This window comes from Perca fluviatilis, chromosome 7 (assembly GCF_010015445.1).
Source record: "Perca fluviatilis chromosome 7, GENO_Pfluv_1.0, whole genome shotgun sequence".
Taxonomy (NCBI): domain Eukaryota; kingdom Metazoa; phylum Chordata; class Actinopteri; order Perciformes; family Percidae; genus Perca; species Perca fluviatilis.
The window spans coordinates 9,164,691-9,181,250 of NC_053118.1; the positions used below are offsets into that span (position 1 = coordinate 9,164,691).

Below are 16,560 nucleotides of genomic sequence, written 5' to 3' on the forward strand. Positions count from 1 at the left end.
CACCTGAGCCTTTGTTAATATGAAAAATATTGATTACTGCACCTTTTTAAAGCACTGTTGTAGGGTTTAAAAATGTCCGGCTTTGGCAAGTCCTGGTGGTAGTATCAAAAACAGCACTGGGGCAATAGTGGAACTTTTTCTAGTTAATTGCTTCTTTTATGGGAAGATAGTTGGTAACACTGGCACATGATCATACTGTCTTGACTGTATATCCTTTCAACTAAAACAGCACCAATAAGAATTGACTCCATTGGTTGCAGATGTGTGCGAGACAGATGGCTGTGGAGACGGTACAAAAAGATGAATGTTCCTGGACAGGTTCTGCTGTCTTTGATGTGAGCCATGGACGTTTTTATCATTTGCAGCAGCAATCCTAAACCTCTGCATGTCGAATGCACTGACATGTTGAACTTTGGGAAATATGATCTCTGGAACCCTGCAATCTTATAATCGTACTTACCATCACAATAGGTAGCCGGGTGTTTTCACGATTTAATGTTACATTTGAAAATGATTGGCATTTTGGTGTGTGTGGACAGAGTTAGGGTTGGGCAATATGTATACAATCTACTTTCATGCTACATGCCATTTTAGATTGCACTTTGAGATGTACAGTATGTCATGATATTGTTATCTATAATGATGTATTTATATAAGAATGTATTTAGAGATGCACCGATTACAACTTTCTAGGCCGATTCCGATTTTCTTTGAGTTAGGCCAGCCGATACCGATTTTAGCCAATTCCGAATTTCATTTTTTCTAACCACTTTACAGCACACGCAAATATTTATTTTCTGTCTTTTCTTTAATAGAACATTTTGCACAGAACATATATTCTTTTCACATCCAATATCCAACAAAAAAAATGAAATCGGCATATGTCAGACTGACCTGCCGGTCGCCGGTCATGGCCGAGCACGTGAAAACCGGCCAATTCCGGTCACCGGCTGGTCTATCGGTGCATCTCTAGAATGTATATCTATCAAGGTCCTTCCAATCCTGTAATTCTAATATTGTCATAAAGCATAAATCCTGCTCAATGGTTTGTAACACTGCCTACAATCACTTGACACGACAAAAAAATGGTAAAGCAGCAGTGACCTGGGTATAGAAAGGATTTGCAAAGTCTCGGACACATTTTATAGTATACTGTATATACTGTATACTAATATTGCCCAACACTAAATAGAGTCTTCATCCTTTTTGGGGTTAGGATTGTGTGATTGTTGGATTTTCATTAACACTCTGTCCAATTTCACTTCTAAAATACTTTTAACACACAGGGAGGAGGAATTTGCTACTGTAGTGTTTGGGCTTTCTATCTATGGCCTGAATGAAGCTTTAAAAAAACCTCTCTCCCCTCCTGTCGGTCTCTTTGCAGCCAATGGAGCTGCTGTGGCACTCCCTGGACGAGTGGCTGGTGCTTATCTCCACAGAGCTGGACAGGAACAGGAAGAACCCTTCTTCCCCCTCCTCCAGCAGCAGCGAAATAGCCTCGCTGCTGCTCAAACAGCGGGAGGTCGACCCCTCCGGCTCCATGCCCTCCTTGCTGGACGCTCAGACCGTCATGGAGACAGAGGTGTACGCCGATGGGGAGGACGTCATCTCCATGACGGCCAGTCGGCTCAGTGCTGTGATCCAGGCCTTCTATATGTGCTGCTCTTGTCAGATGCCACAAGGGTCGGTGTTCAGCCTTCCATCTGTCCGCTGTGATATCTAATCAATATACAGAAAAAGGGGTGACTTTCCTCTGTGGCGCCAGCTGACGGAGCTCGGACCTGAAATCTGACACAGCGCGCCATGGGGCGGCTCTCAGCAGACCCCCGTTATGTGTTTAGCATCATCTGGCCGGTTCTTGGCGGACCTCGGCTGCTCTGAGCTCAACGCGCTGCTGCCACAGAGGGAAGCCACACACCGTTCATCTAAACACCGTGCCCACACAAAGATGACACAGAGCTGAATTGAAATCGGCAAAGTATCTTTTTAATAGGGCTGGGACGATATGCTTTTGTCCTGATTCAATTCTTTCACGATACACGGGTGCCAATCCGATTTGTATCGTGATTTTTTTATTTATTCTGATTCTAGAAGATTTTGTTAGTATTGTGATTTTCTTCTCCTTCTTTAACAAAAACAAATGTTGAATTGGGCGACGGTAACTGTCGTACAGAGCAACGGACCCTCTGCAAAATAGCCTCGGGAAGGAACTTGTTTTGGTGGAACATGTGTACGTTCAAAAGTTGTTTTAGTCATGCAACAGAACTCCGATTGGACAGGTAGTCTAGCTAGCTGTCTGGATTCACCCTGCAAAGATCTGAGGAGCAGGTAACCATAGTCCTCAGAAATCTGGAAATCCGGCCTAAATGAGGGACATCAGGTGGCACCGGAACAATCCCGGAAGTGGAACGTCGTGCATATAGACACCTGTTACTACTACTGTACTACTATTGACACTATTACTACAGCCACTACTACTACTGCTGTTCTCCTGCTGATAATGTTACTTCTACCACAGCCACCACTTGTGCATTAAGAGAAGCTACCCACTGCAACATATATCTAATGCGATCTGATTTAGGACTGGATTATATGAGGAAAAAATGCAATATGCGATAACGTTGACATTTTTCGATAGCGATATTACTTGGGATAAATAAACAGATATTAAAGTGTACTCAGTCCTGCCTTTCTGCTGCTGTCAGTAGTCTGCTAAAATCAAATCAAAATCATTTCCAACATTCTTTTATTGAACAAATTGAACAATGAATTGAACAAAAAATGCGCCCCCAAAACATTTTAGGACAGTTACATTTTAAAGGTGCTGTAGGTAGGATTGTGAAGATCCAGGACTTAGCCAAAAAATTTTAACATCAGCAACTTCTCAGTCCCTCCTCCCCTTCCTGCTGAAGCCCAAACGGTCTCCTAAGCCCCTCCCCCCACAAGGGAGCATGAATGCGGGTGCATGAGCAGTGATTGACACACAGTTGACCCCCCCTGGCCCTGATTGGTGCATCTGAACAGGGAGCTGTGGATTTTTTGCAAATCGCACTACAGGCTGTAGGTGGTGCCAGAGGAGCTGGATTTTTTTTTTAAATGACCTGCTTCATGTAGTTCTACTGGAACATAGGGGCAGTTTCAGCAAATATGACAGAAAGTTAGTTTTCTAAGGCTTACCTACTGCATTCTTTAAGTTTTCTGATATTTTCAACACAAAAAATCTCCGAGTGTCTTTTGCGATATGTCGCATCCTTTCGCGCTGTTTATTGCGGCAGTTGATTTTGCGATAACGATAACAAAGCGAGATATTGCAGTGCAGCCCTAATCTGATGTCAGTGCTCTACTCACTCTTTTTTTTCTGCTACTGCCGTTGTTTGTTAAGTGTTTTGTAAGCCTTATTTCCACCCCAGCATCCATCTGTAGGCCAAGAGTCTAACACCTGTGCAGCTTCAGCTTCAGTCCTGTATCAGCGTCACACCAGATGTGTTCAGCCACAGTACTGCCATTGTCTAAGATGCGTTTTGGCAGTGCTCACAGTACAAAAACCAATTCACTGTAGTTAGGCGCAAAGAATGGAAGAAAACCGACTCCAAGCCAAAAAAGACAGATCAGGTCGCTGTCACATGCTGCAGTGCAAGTGAAACTGCCACACAGCAGGTGTAAACAGCTGGATTGACTAAAATACAAGCGTATCTGTTCTGTCAAACGCATGTGAGGCAGACAAAGCAGCTGAAATGTGTCCTCTGTAGACAGCTTAACTTCCCTTGGTGGGTTGTCACTCTTTAAGGAATCTCTGCTGTGCTGAGCTGCAGGGAGTGACAAGGACAGATAAATGCCTGGGATGTGTGCATGTTTCTCTACAGATGGTCTGCATTCGTGTTGCAAACTACTACAGCTACTACTACTACTAGCACCCTGATCGTTACTGCTACTTCTACTCAGGGTTTCCTCGGGATCTTATAAAGTAGAAGTCTAAAATTTAAAACTTTTAGGTCTAAAAAAGTCTTACATCCACTCAAGCATTGTGTTCTAGGTCTTAAATCGTTTTATACAGGTCTTCATTTTCCTACATCCATGCAACTCTACCTCTAATGCTCTGTTTTTTTTTATTCCATGATGTTATAGTTCTTTCTTTCGCTAGTCCAAATATAATAGTGCTGTATTACGACTACTAATCAGACCGACATGCAACTTATATTGCAGCCAATCAGCTTTCGTGTTATCGCCGCGAGAGGGTCTTCAACGTTTTTTAGGCCAAGGACCCCTAAGCTGAAAGAGAGACTGAGTAGGGACCCCATACTGCATATTTTTTATACAATTGAGTTGCATATTAAACTGGGCCTAATGTATATTATTTATACATTGTGTCTTAATGTTAAACATAAATGTGGAAGACACAGTGACTTCTTTTTTCTTTTTCTTTTTTTTTACAAATAAGCCAATTTATCTTTGCTAACAAAATGTTGGATTCATATTAATGTATATTTTCAGACTTATTTAAGTTTCTGAAAAATAAATAATTTTGCTTCCCCCCCTTCACTAACTTTGAGGATGCAATTATACGCAATTAGATCATAAAATACGCTTAATTAACAGCCAATAGAGGCATGCTACAGTCTCTCTTTCTGTTTTTTTTTACCCTGCTTTCCATCAGCAATAACAATAATAATAATAATAATAATAATAATCCAACATAATTTCTTCAGTGTAGGAGATTTTGCCATTTTAGATAGAAATGAAAAACAAATGCTGTTGATGAGATTGCTGTTTGTCTCGTTTCCTTTCTCACGTCATCTCTCTCACTCTTCGCCTCCCTTCTTTTTCTCCTCACCCAGAATGACGTCTCCCCGCTTTATTGAGTTTGTCTGCAAGCATGACGAGGTGCTCAAGTGTTTTGTAACCAGGTGAGTCAATGCGGCTCTCGGCCATGCTTCACCCTCCCCACGCAGCAACTAGAGACTGGGTAATGATCCAGCAACTTCTTTCCTTTGACACTTTTATCTCTTTGTTCTCTCAATTCGTCCCTGTGCCTCCTCTTTTTTTTATTTATTTATTTTTTTTTTCTCCAGGAATCCAAAGATCATCTTTAACCACTTTCATTTCCTCCTGGAGTGTCCAGAGTTGATGTCACGCTTCATGCACATTATTAAAGGCCAGGTAAGACATGATGAATTATTTTATGAAATGTTTCGAGGGACTTAATATGGAAGCACACGTTTTGAAGCTAAATTTAATCAGCTAGAAACCATTGTCTGTTCTTTATTGAGCAACACTGTCAGTAACGGTTGTATTTAGTCAGAAGGTGTACACTTTAAAGGGTAACTACCGTTTTTTTCAACCTGGACCATATTTTCCTATGTTTCTGTGTCTAAGTGACTGATGGGAACAACAATCTTTGACATTGGTCCAGTATTAAGCGAGATGGCTGCAGTCTGCAGCGGCGAAACAAGCTACAATGTAAGTTAATAGGGCAATTGTCCAGATTGTATTTACCTTCACAAAAGTGCTCGTTTTACCGCTGACAGGCTCAGATTTATATTTTAAGTGTCTGACAACATTATGGAAAGGATTTCTAAGGGGTCGACCTTTCTGTTAAAGAGTAAGATCCTTTTTCAAAACATAAAAACATATGCGAAATTGCGTTTGTTAAACCCACCAGACTCCATGTAAATAAACTGTAATTTTAGCATCGTAAAATAGACTTCATTCAAAGTCGACAGAAACAAAATAAAACTATGAGAAGCCGTTTTGGGTCGTCTTTCCACTTTTACAAACATCACAGCTCTAGTTTTGGTTGAAATAAACACAGAGTTTATGGATTTAAACGTTAAAATATGTTTGCTCTATACACGCTAGAAGTATTGCTTTTTTTAAATGGAGTCTGGTGGGTTTAGTGCTAGCGACTTCAGAGCTGTTTCTGGTTAAACAGAAAGGTCTCAACAAGGTTTTAAAGGTCTATCTCTGAAGGGATCCTTTCCATAATGTTGTCAGACACTTAGAATATTAATCGGAGCCTGTCAGTGGCATAACGAGCACTTTTGTGAAGGTAAATACAAGCTGGACAATTGCCCTATTAACTTAGATTGTAGCTTGTTTCGCCGCTGCAGACTGCAGCTATCTCGCTTAATACTGGACCAATGTCAAAGATTGTTGTTCCCTTCAGTCACTTATGGTGCTTACCCACTGCTAGTACCATCTCTGCTCTGCTTGGCTCAGCTCGACTCGGCCGCGGTGCCCCGTCCTCCTTTTTCTATAGCAGTTTTAGTATACGTGAGGCGGGTGTGGCTGGTCGTCATAGCAACGCCCCAGGAAACTGCTGTGGCCTAACGCGACACACACACAGAACATCGAAGGTGTGTTGTTTTTGATTCTCGGCATGCGGTGGTTGCCACAGCCAGAAGAGAAATTTTGTTTCAAAAGAAGCTGGAGGCAGCAAAAAAAAAAAAAACACCCCTGGCTAAACTATTTAAAAATGGCGGGTTTGTTCAGGACCCCCCCGTCTGTCGCTAGTGATTAGTGACCAGTGTTTCCCACACACAGAGTAATTTGTGGCGGTGCGCCACACAATCTACACCGGCCGCCGGTACACCGGTAATCTCTCTACATCTCATTCACGCGTCTCTCTCACACACTCACACACACACACACGCACACACACGCGCACACACACAGAGACACACACACAGCCCCTCCCCTCCATGCACACAGCGTCTGTCTCCAGGAAAACCAGAGAAGACGGCTGGCGAAATTCACAAGTTCACGAAAGGGTGGTATCTCGTGAACACCTTTACACAATCACACATTAAAAAGTGCTATAAACATATTTTATATTCTGAATACAATGTTGTCCGTGTGTTCATGTTGGAGTCCCGACCCGACTCTATCTTAGCAAACAAGCGATTGCGCCCGCTTTAGAAAGTTAACTAGTCGCAAATTTGCGGTATAATGCAGTTGGGTTGTCGAGGTCAAAACACTATACGTAGCAGCTGTGAATCAAATAAACGTATTATAAATAATGTTATGTCATTTTTTTACTCTTACACTGAATTATTGCTGCTTCAATCCAGATGAGTATTGAAAAGTATTTTCCGTGACTGAAAAAGGCCCGTGTTGAGGATGAGGACCAGCCTGAACCGGAGGTATCAGTCTGAAACAGAGCTCAACGGCCTCTCCAGTGGAATTAGTTACGTTATTAATTTGTTTACAATATTTTCAGGCTTCAACCAGTGAAAGACAGGGTCAGGGAGAGAAAGAGAGACATTCGTTAGGCGAAAGAGAGTAGGAGAGGAGGACAGCATCCAACAGCGTGTCCTCCTCAGTTTTTGATACTTCACCTTCACGTCACCTTTTGGTATCACCTCCGCTCGCTTGGAACCTCGACGGAGGTGATACTCAAAAAAGTACCTGTTGGCAGGTACCGGGGACTTTTATTCATAATGGAAAACCAAAAAAGGCGAGTAGGGTCGGGGCGAGTCGTGCTGGTACCATGTAATGGAAAAATGCCATTTTGACACAAAAACAGGAAAATAGGTAAGTATAATAAGTAGTTACCCTTTAAGTATGTAACACCCAACTGCCATAAATCTTTACTTCTATGTATGTTCATTTAAATGTATTCTTCTTATAGTTTGAATGGCCCGTTACTACTGCTACACACTGAAACGTGGCAATATACAGTAGATTTAGTGTACATGTAAAGGCAGTACCTAAATGTTTTCATGGTCTTAAAGGAATAGTTCACCCAATATGGAACCCCTATGTCAGCTGAAACCTTATTTAAGTTTGTAAGACCACTAGATACAGTAAGTTAGCCATACGTTTGCCACTGTACATTTACCAAACCTTCCACAGTAGAACTACATCTAATGGCTGATGTTTTTTTATTACCTATTAATCCGTCAATCATTTTTTGATAACTTGTTAATTTATCAAATGATGGAACATTGGGGAAAATGTGCCTCGTACTTTCTGAAGTGTCTATCAGGCTATGCTTACCTCATACCTAACATGTCGATGACATTTCTTTACTCCGATTTCTTGTAACTCATCCCTGTCAGGACCTTGCAAAATCAACCATCCGCTATTAGCTCCCAAACTTAGTAAAATACATACAAATTTCTCCCATCAACTTACGCTGCTGGATTTGTCTCTCTTGTATGCAAAGTACACTGTGGCTCCAAAAGCATGTACCTTATTCTTCATTCACTACTGTGATGACTCAAAGTCCCACGGTGGGCCCTATTTTAACGATCTAAGCATGAAGTGAAGCGTGAAGCGCCTGGCGCAGGTGCGTTTAAGGCGTGTCCAAATCCATTTTTGCTAGTTTGACGGTGGAAAAAAGGGTCCGGTTGCATGGTTCAAAAGGGTTGTACTTAGTGTCTTCATTAATTCATAGGTGTGTTTTGGGCGTAACATGCAGTAAACCAATCAGTGTCATCTCCCATTCCCTTTAAAAGCCAGGCGCATTTGTACCTTGGCGCATTGCTATTATGATGGCGGATTTGCTGTTAAAATAACCATGAAATGCTGCGCTGCTGACTTTAGACCAGGTTTTTGTTGGTCAATGGCGCGATCACTTCCCGCTGCCTCAAGATAGCAATATGCCCAGAATGCACCTGAACACACCTCCCTGTAAGACCAGCACGCCCATGGGCGCACAGATGGGCCCAGGTGCATTTGCTATTTAAACGACGCAAGCGCTGGACGGGAAATTGACAACTGCGTCGGTCTTAAACTAGCAAAGACACTTGCGTCGGGCTTTGCGCTGCGCCCGGTGAAAGATAGGGCCCGGTGTCTTTGTTTGTGTCTTCAGGGACTTTATGGAAAGTGACTTTGAAAGTCCCCTGTCTTCACTTCAGGATCATTTAACAGCGTTACAACCATGGCGATAACACTTGTCTTAAGTTCCGTTTATATGGCTTCATAAATTTTAAGCGCCGCTCTGTGTTGTGTGCTGTTCCCTCACTCGTCAGTATTCATATTTGAGCAGCAGCGTTCGAGCCTCGTTACCCATGGATTATGGCTCGCCTGGGAGTAGGCCCTTGTTTTAATTACAGACTTTAACCTGGTGAATTTGATTTCATCTCCTGATTCCTCTCTCTGTAAGCCCCGCAGCCCCAGTGGGAAAAGCCTTTTTTTCCCCTCTCTTCCATGCTCATCCTTCACTCTACCTCCAACGCTTAGAGAACAAAGGCATATATTATGCAAATAGACCCCGAGCCTCATCTCTGTATTACAGACGAGTTTTTCAGCACTGAAGGCTTTCCGAGCCGTCGGTTGAGACTGAAAAATCCACAGTCTGAGAGTTGAAAACACAGCGAAGTGGTAATTAGTTCAGGAAAGTGCCGCGCAGTGTGGGATGAAGTCTTGTTTCCTCCCTCAGCCCTTCAAAGATCGCTGCGAGTGGTTCTATGAGCATCTGCTGGCCGGCCAGCCAGACTCAGACATGGTTCATCGTCCGGTCAACGAGAACGACATCCTGCTCATCCACAGAGGTACAAAAGGTCCTCTTCATACACAAACAGAGGGGAGTCTTCTGCATCACAACCATTACCTTATTTCATGTGTGCATCATTTCCTGTGAAAACAATATGTGTGGGTACACCATTTGAATAACACACAGGGAAGGCGGACTCCGCCACGAACAATGAAGAGTAGTGAATAGAAAGGCAATTACAGAATGAAAAGACATTTAAGGGCTATTGCTGAAAGGATGCCAAACCATAAATAGTAGCAAAAATAGCTTTTGATATAATTAATGTGTAGTGGATTGTAACTAAGACACATCACCTTAGGATAGATGAGATCATTCATCATTAATATTCAACATTCATTTATTTCAGATTTATTTTTTAACTTTAAGAACTAGTTTGTCTGCTGTTCCTACTACTTCCTACTTGTGACTGTACACAGTATAGATGCTGCTTGGTGCAAAATTGTGTGTGATAATGTCTACAGGTTGTGAATTAATGCCAATAAGCAATAAATTGCCAGCTTCTAATTGGAGTTTGTCCAGTCTATAAAAGAAAGAACAGAAAGCATGTAGCTCCAACCCTGACCGACATATTTTCAATCTGTTCTCCACATCTTTTTCTCCTGAATGTTTTGTTGTCAGTGTACCGATGTTTTTTTTGTTTTTTTTGTTTTTTTTGTTTCTCACTAACAGATTCCATATTCAGGAGTAGCTGCGAAATGGTTTCCAAATCCACCAATGAGAAACTCAAACAGGGCATCGCTGTTCGCTTCCATGGCGAGGAGGGGATGGTGGGTTTCTCAATTCATGTGGCACTGCATGAGTTCTGAGTAATCCAACTCCTTTTTCTGTTGGCCTGTTTCAGCTGTCAGCTGATCAGCAGTACTGCTGTTTAGAGCTGGGTGATAGGGAGAAAAAACAAAATCCAATATCACGATATTCTTGACCAAATACATCGATGGCGATATTGCGGCGATATTGTAGGGTGGACTATTGGTACTTTTTTACAAAATATTCACACAATGAGATTTTTTTTTTCTAAATTAGTGGTTAAAGGCAAATAATGAAACAGCTAGCAAGCCTGCTAAGTTCATAAAATGGCATCACTTTACTTTAATGCAGCCTTTAAAACCAGGAAAAGACAACACTTATATCCAACATTTAAGACGATATTGACGCGGTCCAGTTTGGTCACTTAGGACAGAAGACACACAACTTCTCTCATTTAATCCACTCGATCCATCCAACGGTAGAGGACAACACCCTGGAAAGAGATTTCCCAATCTCCCTTCCCCCCCTGGGTATTGTTCACTCGTTTACAAGGACGGGGTCAGGTTACTTTAAGAGGTATTCAAACTATTTCAACCAGTCTAACTGCCCCCTCATCCTCAAATGTCAGTGCTTTGTGTGTGTGTGTGTGTGTGTGTGTGTGTGTGTGTGTGTGTGTGTGTATATATATATATATATATATATATATCACTATGTGTGTGTGATTTTGCCCAAGAACAGCCATTCTTTTAAGATGATTGTTCGCTACAGTACTAGTAAATATTCCTAACAATATCTAGCCTCATATATCAATGTCGATATAATATTGATACACTGCCCAGCCCTACTCCAGTCTTATTGAATCCACAGCTGTGAGTTGTGATGCATTTGTCTGTGTTTTTACAGGGCCAGGGGGTGGTTCGGGAGTGGTTTGACATCCTGTCCAATGAGATCATCAACCCAGACTACGCTCTGTTCACTCAGTCAGCTGATGGTACGTGACCCTTCCCTTACTGTGATAACATTCAGTGTGACAAGCAGAACCTTATCATGTAGAATGACGGCGTGTGTTTGTGTGTGTGTGTGTGTGTGTGTGTGTGTGTGTGTGTGTGTGTGTGTGTGTGTGTGTGTGTGTGTGTGTGTGTGTGTGTGTGTGTGTGTGTGTGTGTGTGTGTGTGTGTGTGATCTACAGGTACCACTTTTCAGCCAAACAGTAACTCCTCGGTGAACCCGGACCATCTCAACTACTTCCAGTTCGCAGGTCAGATCCTGGGTCTGGCTCTGTACCACCGACAGCTGGTCAACATCTATTTCACCCGCTCCTTCTACAAACATATTCTGGGTAAAAGAACACAAGCATCTGTGCAGATAAGAGTCAGATTAGTGTGTCGATTAATAATATATAATAATCATATGGGTTAATTAGCTAAAAAGAAGTCAAACTGGAACACCCATGCATCATGCGCACACTGCTGATTGCATGTCTAGGGTTTCAAGCGTTTAGTGTTGGATAACTTGATCATTTTTATTGTTTATACATTATTGTTGACCTGATGGTACCCTGACATGACTCATGTTTTGATCAGATTCCAGAAAAGTACGTTACTAGTCATAACCGTATTAGCATTATTGTAATGTTAAATGTTTTAGATATTGCAGAATTGTATAGTGCCATACTAGCCTGACAAGCTAGTATGTTGGGTCTGGGAACTCACCATTAGCAGGGCTCAATCTGAGGGGCGAGATAAACTTTCAGTCTTTCAAATTCCCTCAGCACTCATAGCCAACCAGAGCAACGCTAGATGATAGATTAAACTTTTGCCGTATCCGGTCGGCAAATCTCCGAACACATCTTCCTTTTTTAAGAATGACTTCAGTGCTTAACTCCAAGTCTTCCAGGGTCGCGGCCAAAGCCGATTCGAAAGACCTCTTCTTTGTTTTCAAGTAGCAGGGAATTCACACGGAACCGTCGCAACTCTGCCATCCTTATGTTAAGCCCGCCCACCGACTCTATACACGATGTGATTGGCCTGACCAGAATTTGTTTTTTCCAGTTCCAAGCCAACGGAGAGTTGCTAGACTGACATTTGCTGCTGATAGGGTGCGTCTAGATTTCTAGGCTAGTACCATACACTTGGAACATTAAGAAAATCTGGGAGTGGAGCCCTAGTGATTATCAAAGTTAACATTTGTGTTAATTACTAAGTTAAAAAAATAAATAAATAAAAAGTTCCTATACTTTCCGTACTATATCTAATGTGTGAGTCTTTGGCATTCTGTGGACAGCAAAGGAAGAATCCCATTGCACAGGGAAACATGTTACCTTACTGTGCATATGACAATACAACTTGTGAATTGAAAAGTGTGCGTTTCCCAGGTATCCCAGTGAACTACCAGGACGTGTCGTCCATCGATCCAGAGTATGCCAAGAACCTGCAGTGGATCCTGGACAACGACATTAGCGATCTGGGTCTGGAGCTCACCTTCTCCGTAGAGACGGACGTGTTCGGGGCGATGGAGGAAATGCCGCTCAAACCCGGAGGGACCAGCATCCTGGTCACCCAGGACAACAAGGTCAGTTGCTGCAACCAGCCAGAGGCATTAATGTCAACATAACGCAAGAACATGTTTGTTTGGTCAAAGGGCAGAGTTCAGTGATAGGTGGTTCTGCTTTATTTTACGTATTTTTCGAATAACTTCTTCATAAAAATGTCCACAGTGTTTCTCCTCCTTGGGCTTGGGTACCCCAGAAGGGGTCGTAAGTTGTTTATTATTCATTTTATTTACATGTTTCAGACTTTACTCTTAATATTTCCTTTAATTTCTTTGCGTGATTGTGATTGTTTATTATCATTTAACGTGAGCTGTAAGAAGGGATGTGGTTGATAAAATGAACTATGGCTGTAATATTTATTACCATGGCCTTTCGATGCATCTATGAGATCACAGATCGTACACAATAAGATGGTACATGGTCACATGTATCCACTGGTTTCCTGGCAATCTCCCATTAAACCTTTTGTTTTAACGAATTTATGTCTTTATGCTAAGCTATACTAACTGGCTTCTAGATCCAACTTCATGTTTACCTGACATGAGAGGTATAAAAAAAATCAGTCACGTTTTATGGATCTGGGTGGTTTTGATTTAAATGTGTGGCGGCCAAGATTTGAAACCGCTTACAAGATGATGTGACCTACTCAGAATATCTTAGAGCTTTTAAAGACGGGTGCTTTCTGCTTTTTCTTTTTGGTTTGAATATTTGGACAGGTGTCTCACACGTACACCCTGTTGTCTATGTCAGAATCAAGTCAGACCAAAAATGAATGACCGGCTGAAGTTCCCCTCTAGTATATTCATCCATTGTTGGTCTCTTATGAGCAATTGATCTCTCTCCTCCAGCTAATTGGGAGGAAGAGTCCCAATTAGAGAGTGCAGTACCGCAGTGTTCCTGCAGATGGCACTGTCTCGCAAAGCAGAGAACAGGAGCCGAAATAATAACTATGCATGAGCTATGTCTCTTTCTCTGGTCCATCAGTATTTCTTGGGGACTTTGATCTGTGTGTGTGTGTGTGTGTGTGTGTCTGTGTCTGTGTGTGTCCGTGTCCGTGTGTCTTTGTGTGTCCGTGTCCTCTCTCAGGCCGAGTACGTCCAGCTGGTGACGGAGCTGAGGATGACGCGAGCCATCCAGCCTCAGATAAATGCCTTCCTGCAAGGATTCCACACCTTCATCCCCCCCTCGCTCATCCAGCTTTTCGACGAATACGAATTGGTTAGTCATTCTCCTCCAACCTCCCTGTCCTCTCAGAACCAGAAAAGATTTAATGCCACAAGAGCTTACACTTACGTGGAATTTGCCTTGGCGGTTGGTGCATACATGAACAAACAGACATATTGAAACAAATATACACAAAATAGCTCTTTTGCATAAGAAAAAGGTGTCTGAATGGGTTGAGTGCAGAAAGTGCAAAACATATATATTATATCTACAGTATATATATATATATTTCCTGCTTTTCCTCTTCCTCTCATCCATCGTCTTTTATTGTTGGCATTCTCCTTGTTTCCCTCCGCCTGCCCGCCCGCTCGGCTCTGATGCAGGGATTGATTAGCCATGTCTGGATGTGGCGGGGTTGTAGCGGGTGGGGGGGGGGTTTGCTACGGTGACCTTGAAGCCCAACCCTCTTCTCCCAACTCCCATTTCTTTCTTGTGTGTGTCGGCAGATTTCATGTCCTCACTTGTGCAACGATCAATAGTGTAGCATGAGGATGAGGATTATCCCACCTTGGATTTGTTGGACATGCCTCGGCCATGCTGTCATCGCAAGGCAACTGGCAACTGAGCGGCCTTTTTTGTGTCTGTTTTACTCTCGCTGCCGATTCCATCAGTGTACGTGTACCTGGAGTTTAAAGGATAAGAAGAGCAATATTCCATATTTTTCTTATTGACCAAAACAAAAAAAAGTGTAGAGTCAAACCAACAATCACTGTATCCTACTAACAAGAACTGCGTGTGTATCCAAAGCCTGACATATCGTATTCCTCCGTGCCATGGAGCTTCATTGTTCTCCGAAGACTATTAAAAAGACATCAGTGAGCCACACTCTTGCACTGGGTGACGTGTTCCATCATTACAATGAACACACACACACACACACACACACTTACTTTAGTGTTTTTTGGCTCGGATTCACACACATGCACACAATGTCCTGCAGCCTCATATACTCACTAGAGCACCAAATGTGGATGAATCCGTAGCTGAACATTTTTATCTCCTCTTGTTTAAGTATTGCTTGCTAAAAACCACACTGTCCAGCTGTTACAGGAAATTAGTGATTCTTTTTTGTGTGCATGTGCGTGTGCATGTTTGTGCGTGCGTGCAGGAGCTCCTGCTGTCAGGGATGCCAGAGATCGATGTGCAGGATTGGTACAGGAACACAGAGTACACCAGTGGCTACGACCCTCAGGAGCCAGTCGTCCAGGTGGGCTTGTTTGGTTTTTCTGCGAGCCTGACGTGGATTAAATCCTCAAAGAACAGACTGTTATGTTTCACTTGAATAATCTAGCTGACGACGATGTTTAACAGTTTGATTGGCCAAACCTTAAGCCAGGATGTTACTTCATTCCATTCATGGATTTGTTTGAAAAGAGTTCGAGGAAAGCAACATTTACCAAGCAATGCGGTAGTATAATTTTTTTTTCTTCATTGATGATATTCTTTTTAAATGTCAGATTATAAAGAACGGTTGACACGTGAGCAGACTTACTCACAATGTGTCATCAGCTTTGAACGGTTAGTCTGGGCGCCTGGGTAGCTCACCTGGTAGAGTGGGCGCCCATATGCAGAGGCTCAGTCCTCGGCGCAGCGGCTCAGGGTTTGAGCCCCCACCCCCCCACACTTTCCTGTCTACAGCTGTCCTGTATATTAAAGGCTAAACAACTCTTAGTCTATATGTTTCTAATTTCCTGTAAAGTGTATGTTCCCAGAGTCTGACAGCAGGTCAAACATGCTCAGTCTTTACCTCAGCATTTAGTTTGAGAGCCAGATGTGCCCACACGTTGAATCATTACCACCGTATGTGATATTAGCATGACATGAGTATACACACAGCTGCATTGCATTTTTAAAAATTTTCATTTTAAAATGCACCAGAAGCTGGATATACTGTAACCCTGGCAAGGTGCCTATTGAAGCTCCAGTTCAGGGAATGAAGTGAATACATTATTTCAGCCCAGCACTTTGAACACTTATGCATCACTTTATATTTTGAATCCAGAACGGCCGAACATGACGGCAGTTTCTGTGTTCAGCTTCTGTGATGTGATCAAATGTTCACCACTTACAGGGAAAATAGCCCAAAGTTGAAAATAACAAAATTTCCTCAGAGGAATGCTGAAGAATGATGAGCATAATGTTTAGGAGAGATAGTTTAACATTCCCCAACAATACTCACAGGATTTCCGCGGGGTCTTAAAAAGTCTAAAATTACAAAATCTAAATGTTAGTCCTTAAAAAGTCGCTAGTCCAATTATAATTGGTTGTATTATGACTACAAATGAGACCAGCATGCAACTTATACTGCAGCCACTCTAGACCCCAGTCCTATAATGCCAATGAAGAAATCGGGGAATTGTTTTCCACATTCTTTTCCACACTCTGACATTTCTTTATTTATTTTTTTATGTCGCTATATAGTTCTTAAATTTCATCCATAATGTACTTAAAAAAGCTCTTAAAAAGTCTTAAATTTGACTTTGTGAAACCTGCAGACCCCTGACTCAATACCAGGACCTGTTCTGTTCTGCCACCGGTCAGG

General features: G+C 42.3%; 1 protein-coding gene across 2 annotated transcripts in view; it reads left to right on the forward strand.

Moving 5' to 3' along the window:
- Positions 1–16,560, forward strand: part of hace1 (HECT domain and ankyrin repeat containing E3 ubiquitin protein ligase 1) — a 42,475-nt gene that overhangs the window by 17,076 nt on the left and 8,839 nt on the right. The window contains exons 12-22 of one of the 2 annotated variants that reach the window (XM_039805944.1): positions 261–335; positions 1,385–1,683; positions 4,836–4,904; positions 5,070–5,157; positions 9,383–9,494; positions 10,166–10,263; positions 11,147–11,234; positions 11,433–11,582; positions 12,618–12,814; positions 13,881–14,012; positions 15,127–15,225. In XM_039805944.1, the coding sequence (XP_039661878.1) occupies positions 261–335; positions 1,385–1,683; positions 4,836–4,904; positions 5,070–5,157; positions 9,383–9,494; positions 10,166–10,263; positions 11,147–11,234; positions 11,433–11,582; positions 12,618–12,814; positions 13,881–14,012; positions 15,127–15,225 (1,407 nt within the window). The remainder of the gene's footprint in view (positions 1–260; positions 336–1,384; positions 1,684–4,835; positions 4,905–5,069; positions 5,158–9,382; positions 9,495–10,165; positions 10,264–11,146; positions 11,235–11,432; positions 11,583–12,617; positions 12,815–13,880; positions 14,013–15,126; positions 15,226–16,560) is intronic. The other variant, XM_039805945.1, reaches the window with a different exon arrangement.